Source organism: Oncorhynchus keta, chromosome 10 (assembly GCF_023373465.1).
Source record: "Oncorhynchus keta strain PuntledgeMale-10-30-2019 chromosome 10, Oket_V2, whole genome shotgun sequence".
In the NCBI taxonomy this organism is placed as follows: domain Eukaryota; kingdom Metazoa; phylum Chordata; class Actinopteri; order Salmoniformes; family Salmonidae; genus Oncorhynchus; species Oncorhynchus keta.
In genome coordinates this window covers 37,642,171-37,654,898 of record NC_068430.1, presented here as the reverse complement: position 1 = coordinate 37,654,898, position 12,728 = coordinate 37,642,171, and the positions used below count along the sequence as shown (strand labels likewise).

Sequence of the window (12,728 nt, the reverse complement as noted above, 5' to 3'; positions counted from 1 at the left end):
CTGCTGCCACACCAAAAGGATCTTCCTCTGTCACTGTGCCGGCCTGGTAGCATAGGCAGATATTCCCCTGGGAGAGAGTAACATGTAATCTCTGAAGAGTCGGACACAGAATATTGTACATCAGAGTGGCCGAGTTCATATCCACAATACACCTCTGATAGGAACAAATATACATATCAAATATGCATCATACATTTAGTCTACCACTCTCTAGACTACTAATATACATGTACAGTGCCTTCAGAAAGTATTCATACCCCTTGACTTATTCCACATGTTGTTATGTTACAGCTTGAATTCAAAATGGATTAATCCCATTTTTTTTCTCAACCACCTCCACACAATACCTCATAATGACCAAATGAAAACATGTTTTTAGACATTTTAACATTTAAAAAAATGACAATACATAAATATCCCCACACCCCTGAGTCAATACTTTGTAGAATCACCTTTGGCAGCAATTACAGCTGTGAGTCTTGCTGGGTAAGTCTCTAAGAGCTTTCCACACCTGGAATGTGCAACATTTGCCATAATGTTTTCAAAATGCTTTAAGCTCTGTAAAATTGGTTGTCCATCATTGCTAGACAAACATTTTCAGGTCTTGCCATAGATGTTCAATGAGATTTAAGTTAAAACTGTAACTCAGCCACTCAGGAACATTCAGTATCTTCTTGGTAAGCAACTCCAGTATAGATTTGGCCTTGTGTTTTAGGTTATTGTCCTGCTGAAAGATTAATTCATCTCCCAGTATCTGGTGGAAAGCAAGATTTTGCCTGCACTTAGCTCCTTTCCATTCATTTTTTATCCTGAAAAACTCCCCAGTCCTTAACGATTACAAGCATACCCATAACGTGATGCAGCCACCACTACGCTTGAAAATATGGAGAGTGGTACTCAATAATTGTCACGCCCTGGTCGAAGTATTTTGTGTTTTTCTTCATGTATTTGGTCAGGCCAGGGTGTGACATGGGTTTTTGTATGTGGTGTGTAGCTTAGTGGGATTGTAGCTTAGTGGGATTGTAGCTTAGTGGGGTGTTCTCGGAGAGTCTATGGCTGTCTGAAGTGGTTCTCAATCAGAGGCAGGTGTTTATCGTTGTCTCTGATTGGGAACCATATTTAGGCAGCCATATTCTTTGGTTGTATTGTGGGTGATTGTCCTGAGTGTCTTGATGTCCTTAGTCTGTGTTAGTTTGCACCAGTTAAGGCTGTTTCGGTTTTCACTACGTTTATTGTTTTGTAGAGTTTGTGTTTTGGATTTGTGTTACGTTGTGTGATTAAACATGGATATATATATACAATATACACGCTGCAGTTTGGTCCGACTCTCCTTCACCACATGAAAACCGTGACAATAATATTCAGGACAAAAAGTTAATTTCTTTGCCACATATTTTGCAGTGTTTCTTTAGTGACTTGTTGCAAACAGGACGCATGTTTTGGAATATTTGTATTCTGTACAGGCTTCCTTCTTTTTACTCTGTCTACTAGGTTAGTATTGTGGCATAACTACAATGTTGTTGTAGTTACTCCTATCACAGCCATTAAACTCTGTAACTGTTTTAAAGTCACCATTGGCATCATGGTGAAATCCCTGAGCGATTTCTTCCTCTCTGACAACTGAGTTAGGAAGGACGCCTGTATCTTTGTAGTGACCTGGTGTATAATTAATAACTTCACCATGCTCAAAGGAATATTCAATGACTGCTTTTTTTTGCCCATCTACCAATATATGCCCGTCTTTGCGAGGCATTGGAAAACCTTCCTGGTCTTTGTGGTTGAATCTGTGTTTGAAATTCACTGCTCAACCGAGGGACCCTACAGATAATTGTATGTGTGGGGTACAGAGATGTGAGTCCTTCAAATATCATGTTAAAAAATATTATTGCACACAGTGAGTCCATGCAACTTACTTTGTTACTTGCTAAGCACATTTTTACTGGTGAACATATTTAGGCTTGCCATAACAAAATCAATACTTATTGACTCAAGACATTCCAGCCTTTCAGTTTTTGTTCATTTGTCAAAATTACGAAAAACATAATTCCACTTTGACATTATGGGGTATTGTGTGTAGGCGAGTGACAAAAAAATCTAAATGTAATCAATTTTACATTCAGGCTGTAAATGTCACGCCTTGGTCATAGTGTTTTGTGTTTTTGTTATATATTTGGTCAGGCCAGGGTGTGACATGGGTTATATATGTTGTGTTTCGTATTGGGGTTTTGTTGGCATTGGGATTGCGGCTGAGTAGGGGTGTAGCATATGCTTGGCTGCCTGAGGCGGTTCTCAATCAGAGTCAGGTGATTCTCGTTGTCTCTGATTGGGAACCATATTTAGGTATCCAGGGTTTCACTGTGTATTTCGTGGGTGATTGTTCCTGTCTCCGTGTTGTTGTTCACCAGACAGGCTGTATTAGGTTTTCACGTTCCGTTTGTTGTTTTTGTATTTATTAAGTTATTTCATGTATCGTCATTTGTTTCATTAAAGACTTGAGTAACCACCACGCTGCATTTCGGTCCGACTCTCTTTCGACAAACGAACGCCGTTACAGGAAAACAAATGTGTAAAAAGCCAAGGGGTGTGAATACTTTCTGAAGGCACTGTATACATTGATATGCATTACAATTCTGGACCATAATATTAAACATTTTCTGAACAACAAGACCAGGTCTTCTGTACACAAATATAGTGAGCCATATGCACACAATGTGTATTTAATACAAATTCAATACAATGTGAACTCAGATTTTATAGCCTTATTGTTGGATGTGCCGTATGATTTATAACACCCTTCACTCACCCAGCTGTTAGAACAGCCGGACTAGTACATGTCACAGTTAATGAATGTAGTATGCTCCTTATTTGATATAAAAAGGAGGAGAATTAGGAGGACACCGATATGATGAAGTACTTTACTGAAATCTCTGACTCACCTTCATTATTTCCAGCTTTTGTTCATCAGAGGTAACCTGCCCCTAACAGGTTGATTGACATTCGGACTGATTAACTTAAACTCAGTGTTGGCTTTTTTTCACCTGTTTTTGGCTGAGTAAATGCTCATTAAAAGACAGAAACTAACCTCTGCACAAAAGCACAGCAACAAAAATAATTTCACAGATGTATTCTACCCTGTTAGCCATGTCAAATGAGTCCCCAAGAAGTCTGCAGGCTGGTGCTGTGTAGGCTGGGTGATATCTCCAGCCTTCCCCTCCCCTGAGAAACTATACAGAATGTCAGGCATTTCAGTCCAAACATAGAACCAGACCTGGGCTCAAATACTATTTGAAATCTTTCAAATATTTTAAACATCTGCTGTTTGGGTGGGATTTTTACTTTTGGGACTTGTCTATTGTTCCCATTGAAACAGGCAAGGTCAATCAAACACAGCTAAAGTATTCAAAATGATTTCAAATAGTATTTGAAACCAGGTCTGCACAAAACCTGGTGTGCATGTATTTGACTCATAAATGTATTCTAACATACCGGTGTGACTGTTTATTTTCACTTTGTCAGCAGCAAACTAAAATCTATTACTCTCAGTTTCACTGAAATGTTGCGCTGCCAGTAGCCTATTTAGCAGATATTCATTTGTTATTCATGCTGTTATTTAGGTTAAAACCCAGCTAGCACATTTGGTTCCTTGGAAGTTGTGGGAACTTATGTTTTTGGTTTCCTATGGTGTGGGAATGAAGCCATATATTTCCTGACCGGTAAAACTGAACGTTTTTTAAACCTCCTGAGAACAGACGTTAAAATTCCTCCTGGACACGCCATCATGAGGCCTCAAATAGTGACCAGAGTTACTTTCCTGACGACACAGGCGGCTTCATCAACAACAACAGGTAATGTGTGTTATATGAAAAGTTGTATTAAAAAATACCCGGCTTGATAAACTACACTGAACAAAAATATGAACGCAACATATAAAAGTGTTGTTCCCCGAGCTGAAATAAAAGATCCCAGAAATATTCCATATGCACAAAAAGATCATTTCTCTCAAATGTTGTGCACAAATTTGTTTACATCCCTGACAGGAATATCAAGAAGCTGATTAAACAGCATGTTCAGAACAAAGGTGCACCTTGTGCTGGGGACAATAAAAGGCCACTATAAAATGTGCAGTTTTGTCACAACACAATGCCACAGATGTCTCAAGATTTGAGGGAACATGCGATTGGCATGCTGACAGCAGGAATGTCCACCAGAGCTGTTGCCGGAGAATTGAATGTTAATTTCTCTACCATACGCCTCCAACGTTGTTTTAGAGAAATTGGCAGTGCGTCCAACCAGCCTAATAACCGCAGCTCACGTATAACCACCCCAGCCCAGGACCTCCACATCCGGCTTCTTCAGCTGTGCGATCATCTGAAACCAGCCACCCAGACAGCTGATGAAACTGTGGGTTTGACTTCAGTGGGCCAATGCTCATCTTCTCTGGCCACTTGCACGCTGGAGAAGTGTGCGCTTCACGGATTAATCTCGGTTTCAACTGTACCGGATGTACAGTTGGCAGACAGTGTGTATGGCATCGTGTGGACGAGTGGTTTTCTGATGTCAGCGTTGTGAACAGAGTGCCCCATGGTGGTGGTGGGGTTATAGTATGGGCAGGCATAAGCTACGGACAACAAACACAATTGCATTTTATGGATGGCAATTTGAATGCACAGAGATACCGTGACGAAATCCCAAAGCCCATTGTCGTGCCAGTCATCCACCACCATCACCTCATGTTTCAGCATGATAATGCACAGGCTCATGTCGCAAGGATCTGTACACAATTCCTGGAAGCTGAAAATGTCCCAGTTCTTCCATGGCCTGCATACTTACCAAGCATGTCACCCATTGAGTGTGTTTGGGAGGCTCTGGATCGACGTGTACAACAGCGTGATCCAGTTCTCGCCAATATCCAGCAACTTCGTACAGCCATTAAAGAGGAGTGGGACAACATTCCACAGGCCACAATTTACAGCCTGATCAACTCTATACGAAAGAGATGTGTCGCGTTGCATTGGGCAAATGGTGAACACACCAGATACTGACTGGTTTTATGATCCACCCCCCTACTTTTTTGTTAAGGTATCTGTGACCAACAGATGCATATCTGTATTCCCAGTCATGTGAAATCCATAGATTAGGGTCTAATTTATTTATTTAAATTGAGTGATTTTATTATGAACTGTAAATCGGTAAAATCATTGAAATTGTTGCGTTTATATTTTTGTACAGTAGGCTAATTCCCCAGCCAAGCAGATACAACTGGTAGTCGTTTTTGTTGTGAAATGCATTAGCAAAAAGCTTGGTCCTTTCTTTAGAACAAAATGCAATTTACCACTTGACTGTATTATATCACCCTGTCACAGGCCCTCCCAGTCAACACCACCTCATAAGATGGCCTGCTGCAGTTTTCCAGTTTGCAGCCGAACATGCATCATAGAGAAGACCAGCAAGAGAGCCCTCATCAGCATCATTCAGACATGCCCTCTCTGTGAGCAGCACTATGAATGGATGTGGATGTGTTGAGCGCCAGGTCTCTCTCCATTCTGAGACGCCAGTACCAAGACCCTGTTCTACTACCAATGGCAGTTAGTATATTTTTGTTTGTCAGATATCACCTATGCTAACTGCCATTGGTAGTAGAACAGGGTCTTGGTACTGGCGTCTCTGAATGGAGAGAGACCTGGCGCTCAACACATCCACAGTGTGTGACTGAAAGTGATACAATACAGCAGAAATGTCCAGTATTTGTAACACACTTTTCATTCCATGTGTCAATGATTAATGATTAACTCTGCCTATTTCTCCAGATGGAGAGGACTGTATATGTTTTTGCAGATGCCAGTCTTGGTTGTTTGATGGGGAGACCATAATTGGGTAGGTTTTATCTGAGCTGTTCAAACTTCAACATACAGTATGACCTGTTTGCATGTCAGATATTACCTCTCCTAACTGCCATTGGTATTATGACAGTGACTATATGTGTATGTGTTCACAGAAACACATATGGAGCCAGCATGTGGAGACTTGCACGATGATTTGATGAAGTCCACGCTGACAGACGGGCTTGATACTGATGGCTCTGAATGGCGAGAGACCTGGCACTCGGCATAAATGTTTTACTTGTCACAACTTTTACTTGTATTGTCTTTTTTAATTATTGAATGGTATCAGTCAATATGGGGAGGGAGAAACTCGGTGTATCCTGCACCAGGATCGGGGAACTCCTGTTGTATACGGAAAACAACATTGGAAGGTATGACCACTCTGACATGTTTGCCAAGGTAGCCCCATTACCACCAGACAAAATGTTGACTGGCACTGTATCTGTATCGGCTGGGCATGACAATAAAAGGTGAAAGGTGTGCATTGTTATATTAGCAGAACATTGCTTCTATGGTATGATGTAAGTGGTTGTTTATTCAACACGGACCTGTTGCTACATTTGAAAGTTAGCAAAACACTTGGTTTAGAATATCTACATAAATTCAGCAATTGCATTCTTTTCATATTACTCTGTAGGCTACTGACCTATTCAAAGCTTCCTCCGTCATCTCACCATACAGCTGCCTGTAGTTATTAAACTCAACCTGCAGGAGTTTTTTTTGTTATGATTGAGTAGAGGGAAACAGCTGCTGGAAAGGTCTGACAGATAGGTGTGTCTTGGTGATGGCAAGGACACACCCCCAAGAAACACAGACATCAAACCACACCCCCAAGCCAACTTACATTTGGCTTCTGTCATGGCCGCCAGCATTTCTTGAGAAGCAAGCCAAGAAATGTGGCCAAATCAGCAGGTGCAGTTACCCTTTAAATACCCAGTACAACACCCCATGGCAAAATGGATAGAATTTCAGGAAATTACCTTCCAGACCTGAGTCCGGAATATAAATATACATTCAGTGGACAGTTTATTAGGTACACCACCCAGTTCATGAAAATGGTTCACTCCTACAGACGGTGAGTCACGTGGCCATGGTTTGCTATATAAAGCAGGCAGAGAGGCATTCCGTTACTGTTCAATTGAATGTTAGATTGGGCAAAACAAGTGACCTAAGCGACTTTGAGCGTGGCATGATCGTTGGTGCCTACCAGGCACGCTAGTTCCAGTACCTCAGAATTGGCCGGTTCTTAGGGGCTTTTCACGCACAGTAGGGTGTAGGGCTTACCGAAAATGGTTTGACAAACAAAAAACATCCAGTCAGCGGCAGTCCTGTGGGTGAAACCATTTAGTTGATGAGAGGTCGAAGGAGAATGGCAAAAATCATGCAAGCTCACAGACAGGCCGAAAACAGGCAAATAACGGCTTTGTATAACAGTGGTATGCAGAACGGCATCTCGGAACGCACAGCTCGTCGGTCCTTGGAAAGGATGGGTTATTATAGCAGACGACCACAATGGGTTCCTCTTCTATCAGCTAAAAACAAGAAGTGGATCCGGTGGGCACATGATCACCAATTCGGGACAATTGAGGAGTGGAAAAACAAAGCCTGGTCGGACGAATTCCGGTTCCAGTTTCGTAATGCTGCAGGCAGAGTCAGGATTTGGCTTAAGAGTCCATGGCCCCATCCTGCCTGGTGTCAACGGTACAGGCTGGTGGCGGTGGTGTAATGTTGTGGGGAAGGTTTTCCTGGCACACGTTGGGTTCCTTGATACCAATTGAGCAACATTTCCAAGCCCCGAATAATTCAGGCTTTTCTGGAAGCAAAGGGGTGTCCGACCCAGTACTAGATGGATGTATCTAATTAACTGGCCACTGAGTGTATATATGTACTGTATGTGAATGGTATGTATAGACAGTATGTGAATAGAAAAGGTGTGTACAGCAGTAGTTATATAACATGAATACAGTATACACATAGCGTTCAATGACTATGTACATAGGGCAGCAGTCTAATAGGCTGACCACACCACTCGCGTCGCGTGCGCGAGTGTTGCAAAATAAATGTAGAAATCTATGTTATTCAATTATTGTACCCACACTGCTCGCGGGTGTCAACGAGCGCCTGCGTTGCCAAGTGCTAAAATAGAACTCCTTTCTATTTCTGACGCAGATCGCGCTGCAAGTCCTGCCTCTCCCATCTCCTCATTGGTTTATAGAAACAGGTACCCACGTGCCGCCTCCTCATTGGTAATACCCACGTGGGTGATTGAAAGACGAACTGTGTTGCCGGTTGGTGTAGTAATACTATGACTGTTTAGATGCCAATCACCATATAAGTTCAAAGATGAAAAAGCCTGGGAGGAGGAGAAATGAGTAGAAACGATTCAGTTGACTATTTTATGTGTGGATTAATTGTCTGAGTAGAGGACCTTGTGCATTTCAGGTAAAATAACAACTCAATGTTTATATACCAGGACAAATTAACTAGCAACAGCAAGCTAGCTAAATAGGACAAATTAGCTAGCAAGTGCAAGCTAACTAGCAAAATTACCATAAATGTTTAATGCTTTTCGACCTGTTCCCAAATGAATGTAATTGGTTCAGAGTTTGTTTTGATATGTTAACCTGCGTGTTGTGATCGCGTTTGGTGTAGGGGGACAAAATCAATTTATGCAAGAGACGCACTCACGCGTTTGGGTTCAGTGTAAGGTTCAGAGGACTGGGCGGAGGCCAGCTAGTGATGACTGGTTAATGGTCTCTGAACTGTTTGAGAACATTCCCAATGTCAAACCATTCCTGGAACATAACCTACATTTATTTGAAATGTAACCATGTTTGAACTTTTAAGAAACGTTCTGTTAAAGTAATGAAATACCAAGAAAATAATGTTTTTTGAAAAGTCCCTAAATGGGCTAAGGATGTTCCAAAGCCAAGCAACTATCTTGTACCATTCTCAGAAAGTTGTGGGAAGATTGTATGCACAATAACCATAGGACAACCAGGCTCTCACCAAGATGTAAGAGGTTCTCAGTATGTTATGTGCTAGCTGGGAAGCCTTGTCAATATCAGCTGTGTTTACTGAAATGCAACTCACTGTCTGATATGTTTTATGGCTTTTATCTCTCACCGGGAACTCTCAATCCCTCACCGCCTGCCTCTATCTCGCAGTCTCTCTCTATATCTATTCTTTATCTAAATCACCATCTGTTTCTGGGATGATAATGGAACAATGTAATGCATTCACCATTGTTGCAGACTTCTAATATCTCTCTTGGTTTTTGTGTGTTGCAGACTTATTCAGCAGAATTGTGAGAAGAGAGAAAAACACGTGAGTGGAGGAAGAGGACAACCCTGAACATCCCCTGGCCCCCGTCTGAAACGCACACACACTTGAAATCATTGCGGACTGCTCGCACTCTCACACTAACTGTGGATGGACTGCAGCTCTAGAAAAAAAACACTACAGGCAGGGAGGACACTGATGCCCATGACCCCACACCTATCCTCCAGGCTGTCCTCAGGAACCCTGCCTCTCCTCTAAGTTCAGTGTGACCAGACAGAGAGCAGACAATATGGCTCCAAGCCCCCTCCTCTGGCCCCCGCTGGCATGGCTGTGTGTGGGGCTGCTGTTGCCCCTGGTGCAGGGCGGGGAGTGCCCGCGGCTGTGTGTGTGTGAGGTGCGCCCCTGGTTCACCCCCCAGTCCACCTACAGGGAGGCGGCCACGGTGGACTGCAACGACCTGCGGCTGACACACATCCCCTCCAACCTGTCTTCTGACACCCAGGTGCTGCTGCTCCAGAGCAACTCCATCGCCCACACCAGCGGGGAGCTCGAGGCCCTGTTCAACCTGACAGAGCTGGACCTGTCCCAGAACAACTTCAGCACAATGGAGGCTGTGGGCCTGGCCAACATGAACCAGCTTACCACCCTTCACCTGGAGGAGAACCAGATTAGCCAGCTGCCTGTCCACTGCCTGCAGGACCTCAACAACCTACAGGAGCTCTACATCAACCACAACCAGATCAGCACCATCGCACCCGGGGCTTTCTCCGGTCTGCATAGCCTGCTGCGCCTCCACCTTAACTCCAACAGGCTCCGGGTTATCGACAACCGCTGGTTCGAGGCAACGCCCAACCTGGAGATCCTGATGATCGGAGAGAACCCTGTCATTGGCATCCTGGACATGAACTTCAAGCCACTGGGGAGCCTGAGGAGCCTGGTCCTGGCCTGCATGGACCTCACTGACATTCCTGGGAATGCTCTGGTGGGCCTGGATAACCTGGAGAGCCTATCCTTCTACGACAACAAGCTGGTCCGGGTACCCCAGCTGGCCCTGCAGAAAGTGCCCAACCTGAAATTCCTGGACCTGAACAAGAACCCAGTGCACAAGATCCATGAGGGAGACTTCAGGAACATGCTGCGTCTGAAGGAGCTTGGTATCAACAACATGGCTGACCTGGTATCCATCGACTGTTACGCCCTGGACAACCTGCCTGAGCTGACCAAGCTGGAAGCCACTAACAACCCCAAGTTGTCCTACGTGCACCGGACGGCCTTCAGGGACGTGTCCTCCCTGGAGAGCCTGATGCTAAACAACAATGCCCTCAACTCTGTCTACCAGCACACCGTTGAGGCGCTGCCCAACCTCCGCGAAATCAGCCTGCACAGCAACCCACTACGCTGCGACTGTGTCATCCAGTGGATGAGCTCCAACAGGACCAGTGTGCGCTTCATGGAGCCCCTGGCTATGCTGTGTACCTCGCCGCCCGAGCTCCGGGGCCAGCGGGTCAGAGAGGTGAAGCTGCCGGACTCCCCAGAGCAGTGCCTGCCCTTCATCTCCCAGGACACCTTCCCCAGCCACCTGAGCCTTGAGCTGGGCATGAGTGTCAGCCTGGACTGCAGGGCTATTGCTGAGCCCGAGCCAGAGATATACTGGGTGTCTCCTATGGGGAGCAAGATAACAGTGGACACGGTGTCGGAGCGGTACCACCTGAGCAGTGAGGGCACCCTGCGACTGTCCCACGTCCAGGTGGAGGACTCCGGTCGCTACACCTGCATAGCCCAGAACACAGAGGGGGCCGACACACGCGTCACCACCATCCGTGTCAATGGCACTCTGCTGGACAGTGCCGAGGTGATGAAGATCTACGTCAAGCAGACCGAGTCCCACTCCATTCTGGTCTCCTGGAAAATCAACTCCAACGTCATGACCTCCAACCTCAAGTGGGCATCGGCCACCATGAAGATTGACAACCCCCACATCACCTACACTGCACGTGTGCCCGTCGACGTGCACGAGTACAACCTGACCCACCTGCAGCCGTCCACCGAGTACGAGGTGTGCCTCACTGTTTCCAACATTCACCTGCAGACCCACAAGTCGTGCGTCAACGTGACCACGCGCAGCGTCACCTTCACCCTGGACGTGTTGGACCAGAGACCTAGTGCCGCCCTGTTCGCCATCATGGCCACCATGCTGGCCTTCCTCAGCCTGGCTACTGTGGGGGTGTATGTGGCCCGGCGCTGGAAGAGGAAGAACTACCACCACTCCCTGAAGAAGTACATGCAGAAGACCTCCTCCATCCCCCTCAATGAGCTCTACCCGCCCCTCATCAACCTATGGGAGGCAGACAGTGAGAAGGACAAGGAGGGCGGTACAGATAGCAAGCCCTCCCCCGTGGACACCACACGCAGCTACTACATGTGGTGAAGCAGGCCTGGCCCAGGCCACCCCTCCACCAGCACACACAGACACACTTTTGCCATTTTGGTGCAAAAGTCATATAAAAGTCATAAAACATTTGTTTTTGTATTTTTCTGCTTTGCTAACACATGGCAGAGTGATAAAGGACAGGATTTTTATTAGTATAGCGTATCGCCTTTGTTTGACTCTCTTTTTCTCTTTTATCGTTTGAACTATTCCAAGATGGCAGCTGTGTCTAGCTTCCAGATTGTCTTAGTTGCTGCATTTTATTTCTGTGATGCCTTTTTGATAGCACAGCTTTTTGTCTTGTTGCTGATGCAGCAACAGGTACTATTAGTCTAGGTAAAGGTTCCCCTGGCAATGTTAGGGATTGCAGTGCTTATTCTCTCCTTTTGTAAATCAGGTCATCTGTTGTGCACTGAAATGTAAATGAGTTTGTATGGACTTCAATTAAAAGCTGACTGAGGGGATTAGACTTCGTATACTGTCTACTGAATAACTCTAGCGATTGTACGGTAATGTTGAATCAACTATCATTTTAAACTATTTTTTTGTAATTAGTTTGCTGATAAATGTGCTGTAAAACTAGAAATGTGAATGTTTGATAACATAACTAGGTACAGTAGTAGCTTTTTTTATTTACTCTTCAATTATTTATTTCTTATTTGCTCAAATCTGTTGCTGAACACTTACATTTGTTGTGATTTTAACATGCAAAATGTTGTATATGAGGAAGAAGTTTAAATAAATAACATTTTTGTTTTTTTAATATAAATATCTCTCAATCAGTTGTTGCATATTTATTTCAACTGTTTTAGTAATTTCTCAGTAGAAATTATATTGTGCAGCCCATGACCTGTTACTATACCTCTGTTTGACCTCTGATCACTTGGCTCTGGTTATTTGTCCGTGAGGACACGGTTCCACTTCACTTCTAATGTGCTTCAGCAGAATATAAGCAATATCTTAGCATGGAGCTCACGGCTCAGACTCACACTGTGCAGCAGAGCCCACTCCCCTGAGTCTAATCAGCCATACAGAGAGCACAGATCCTGTCAGCTTTACCCACCCCCCTCCCTGTCTGCTCTGCTCTACGTCTGTGTTTGTGTGTGTGTGTGCGTGAGTGAGTGAGTGAGTGAGTG

The 12,728-nt window shown here is 44.6% G+C and overlaps 1 protein-coding gene across 7 annotated transcripts in view; it reads left to right on the top strand.

Moving 5' to 3' along the window:
- Nucleotides 1–12,357, top strand: part of LOC118388640 (leucine-rich repeat neuronal protein 1-like) — a 39,089-nt gene extending 26,732 nt beyond the window's left edge. For all 7 annotated transcript variants that reach the window (XM_035777909.2, XM_035777910.2, XM_035777903.2 and 4 more), the window contains one exon: nt 9,173–12,357. In XM_035777909.2, coding sequence (XP_035633802.1) covers nt 9,454–11,592 — 2,139 coding nt within the window. In that variant the 5' untranslated portion in view covers nt 9,173–9,453 and the 3' untranslated portion in view covers nt 11,593–12,357. The remainder of the gene's footprint in view (nt 1–9,172) is intronic.
- The last annotated feature ends 371 nt before the right edge of the window (nt 12,358–12,728 follow it).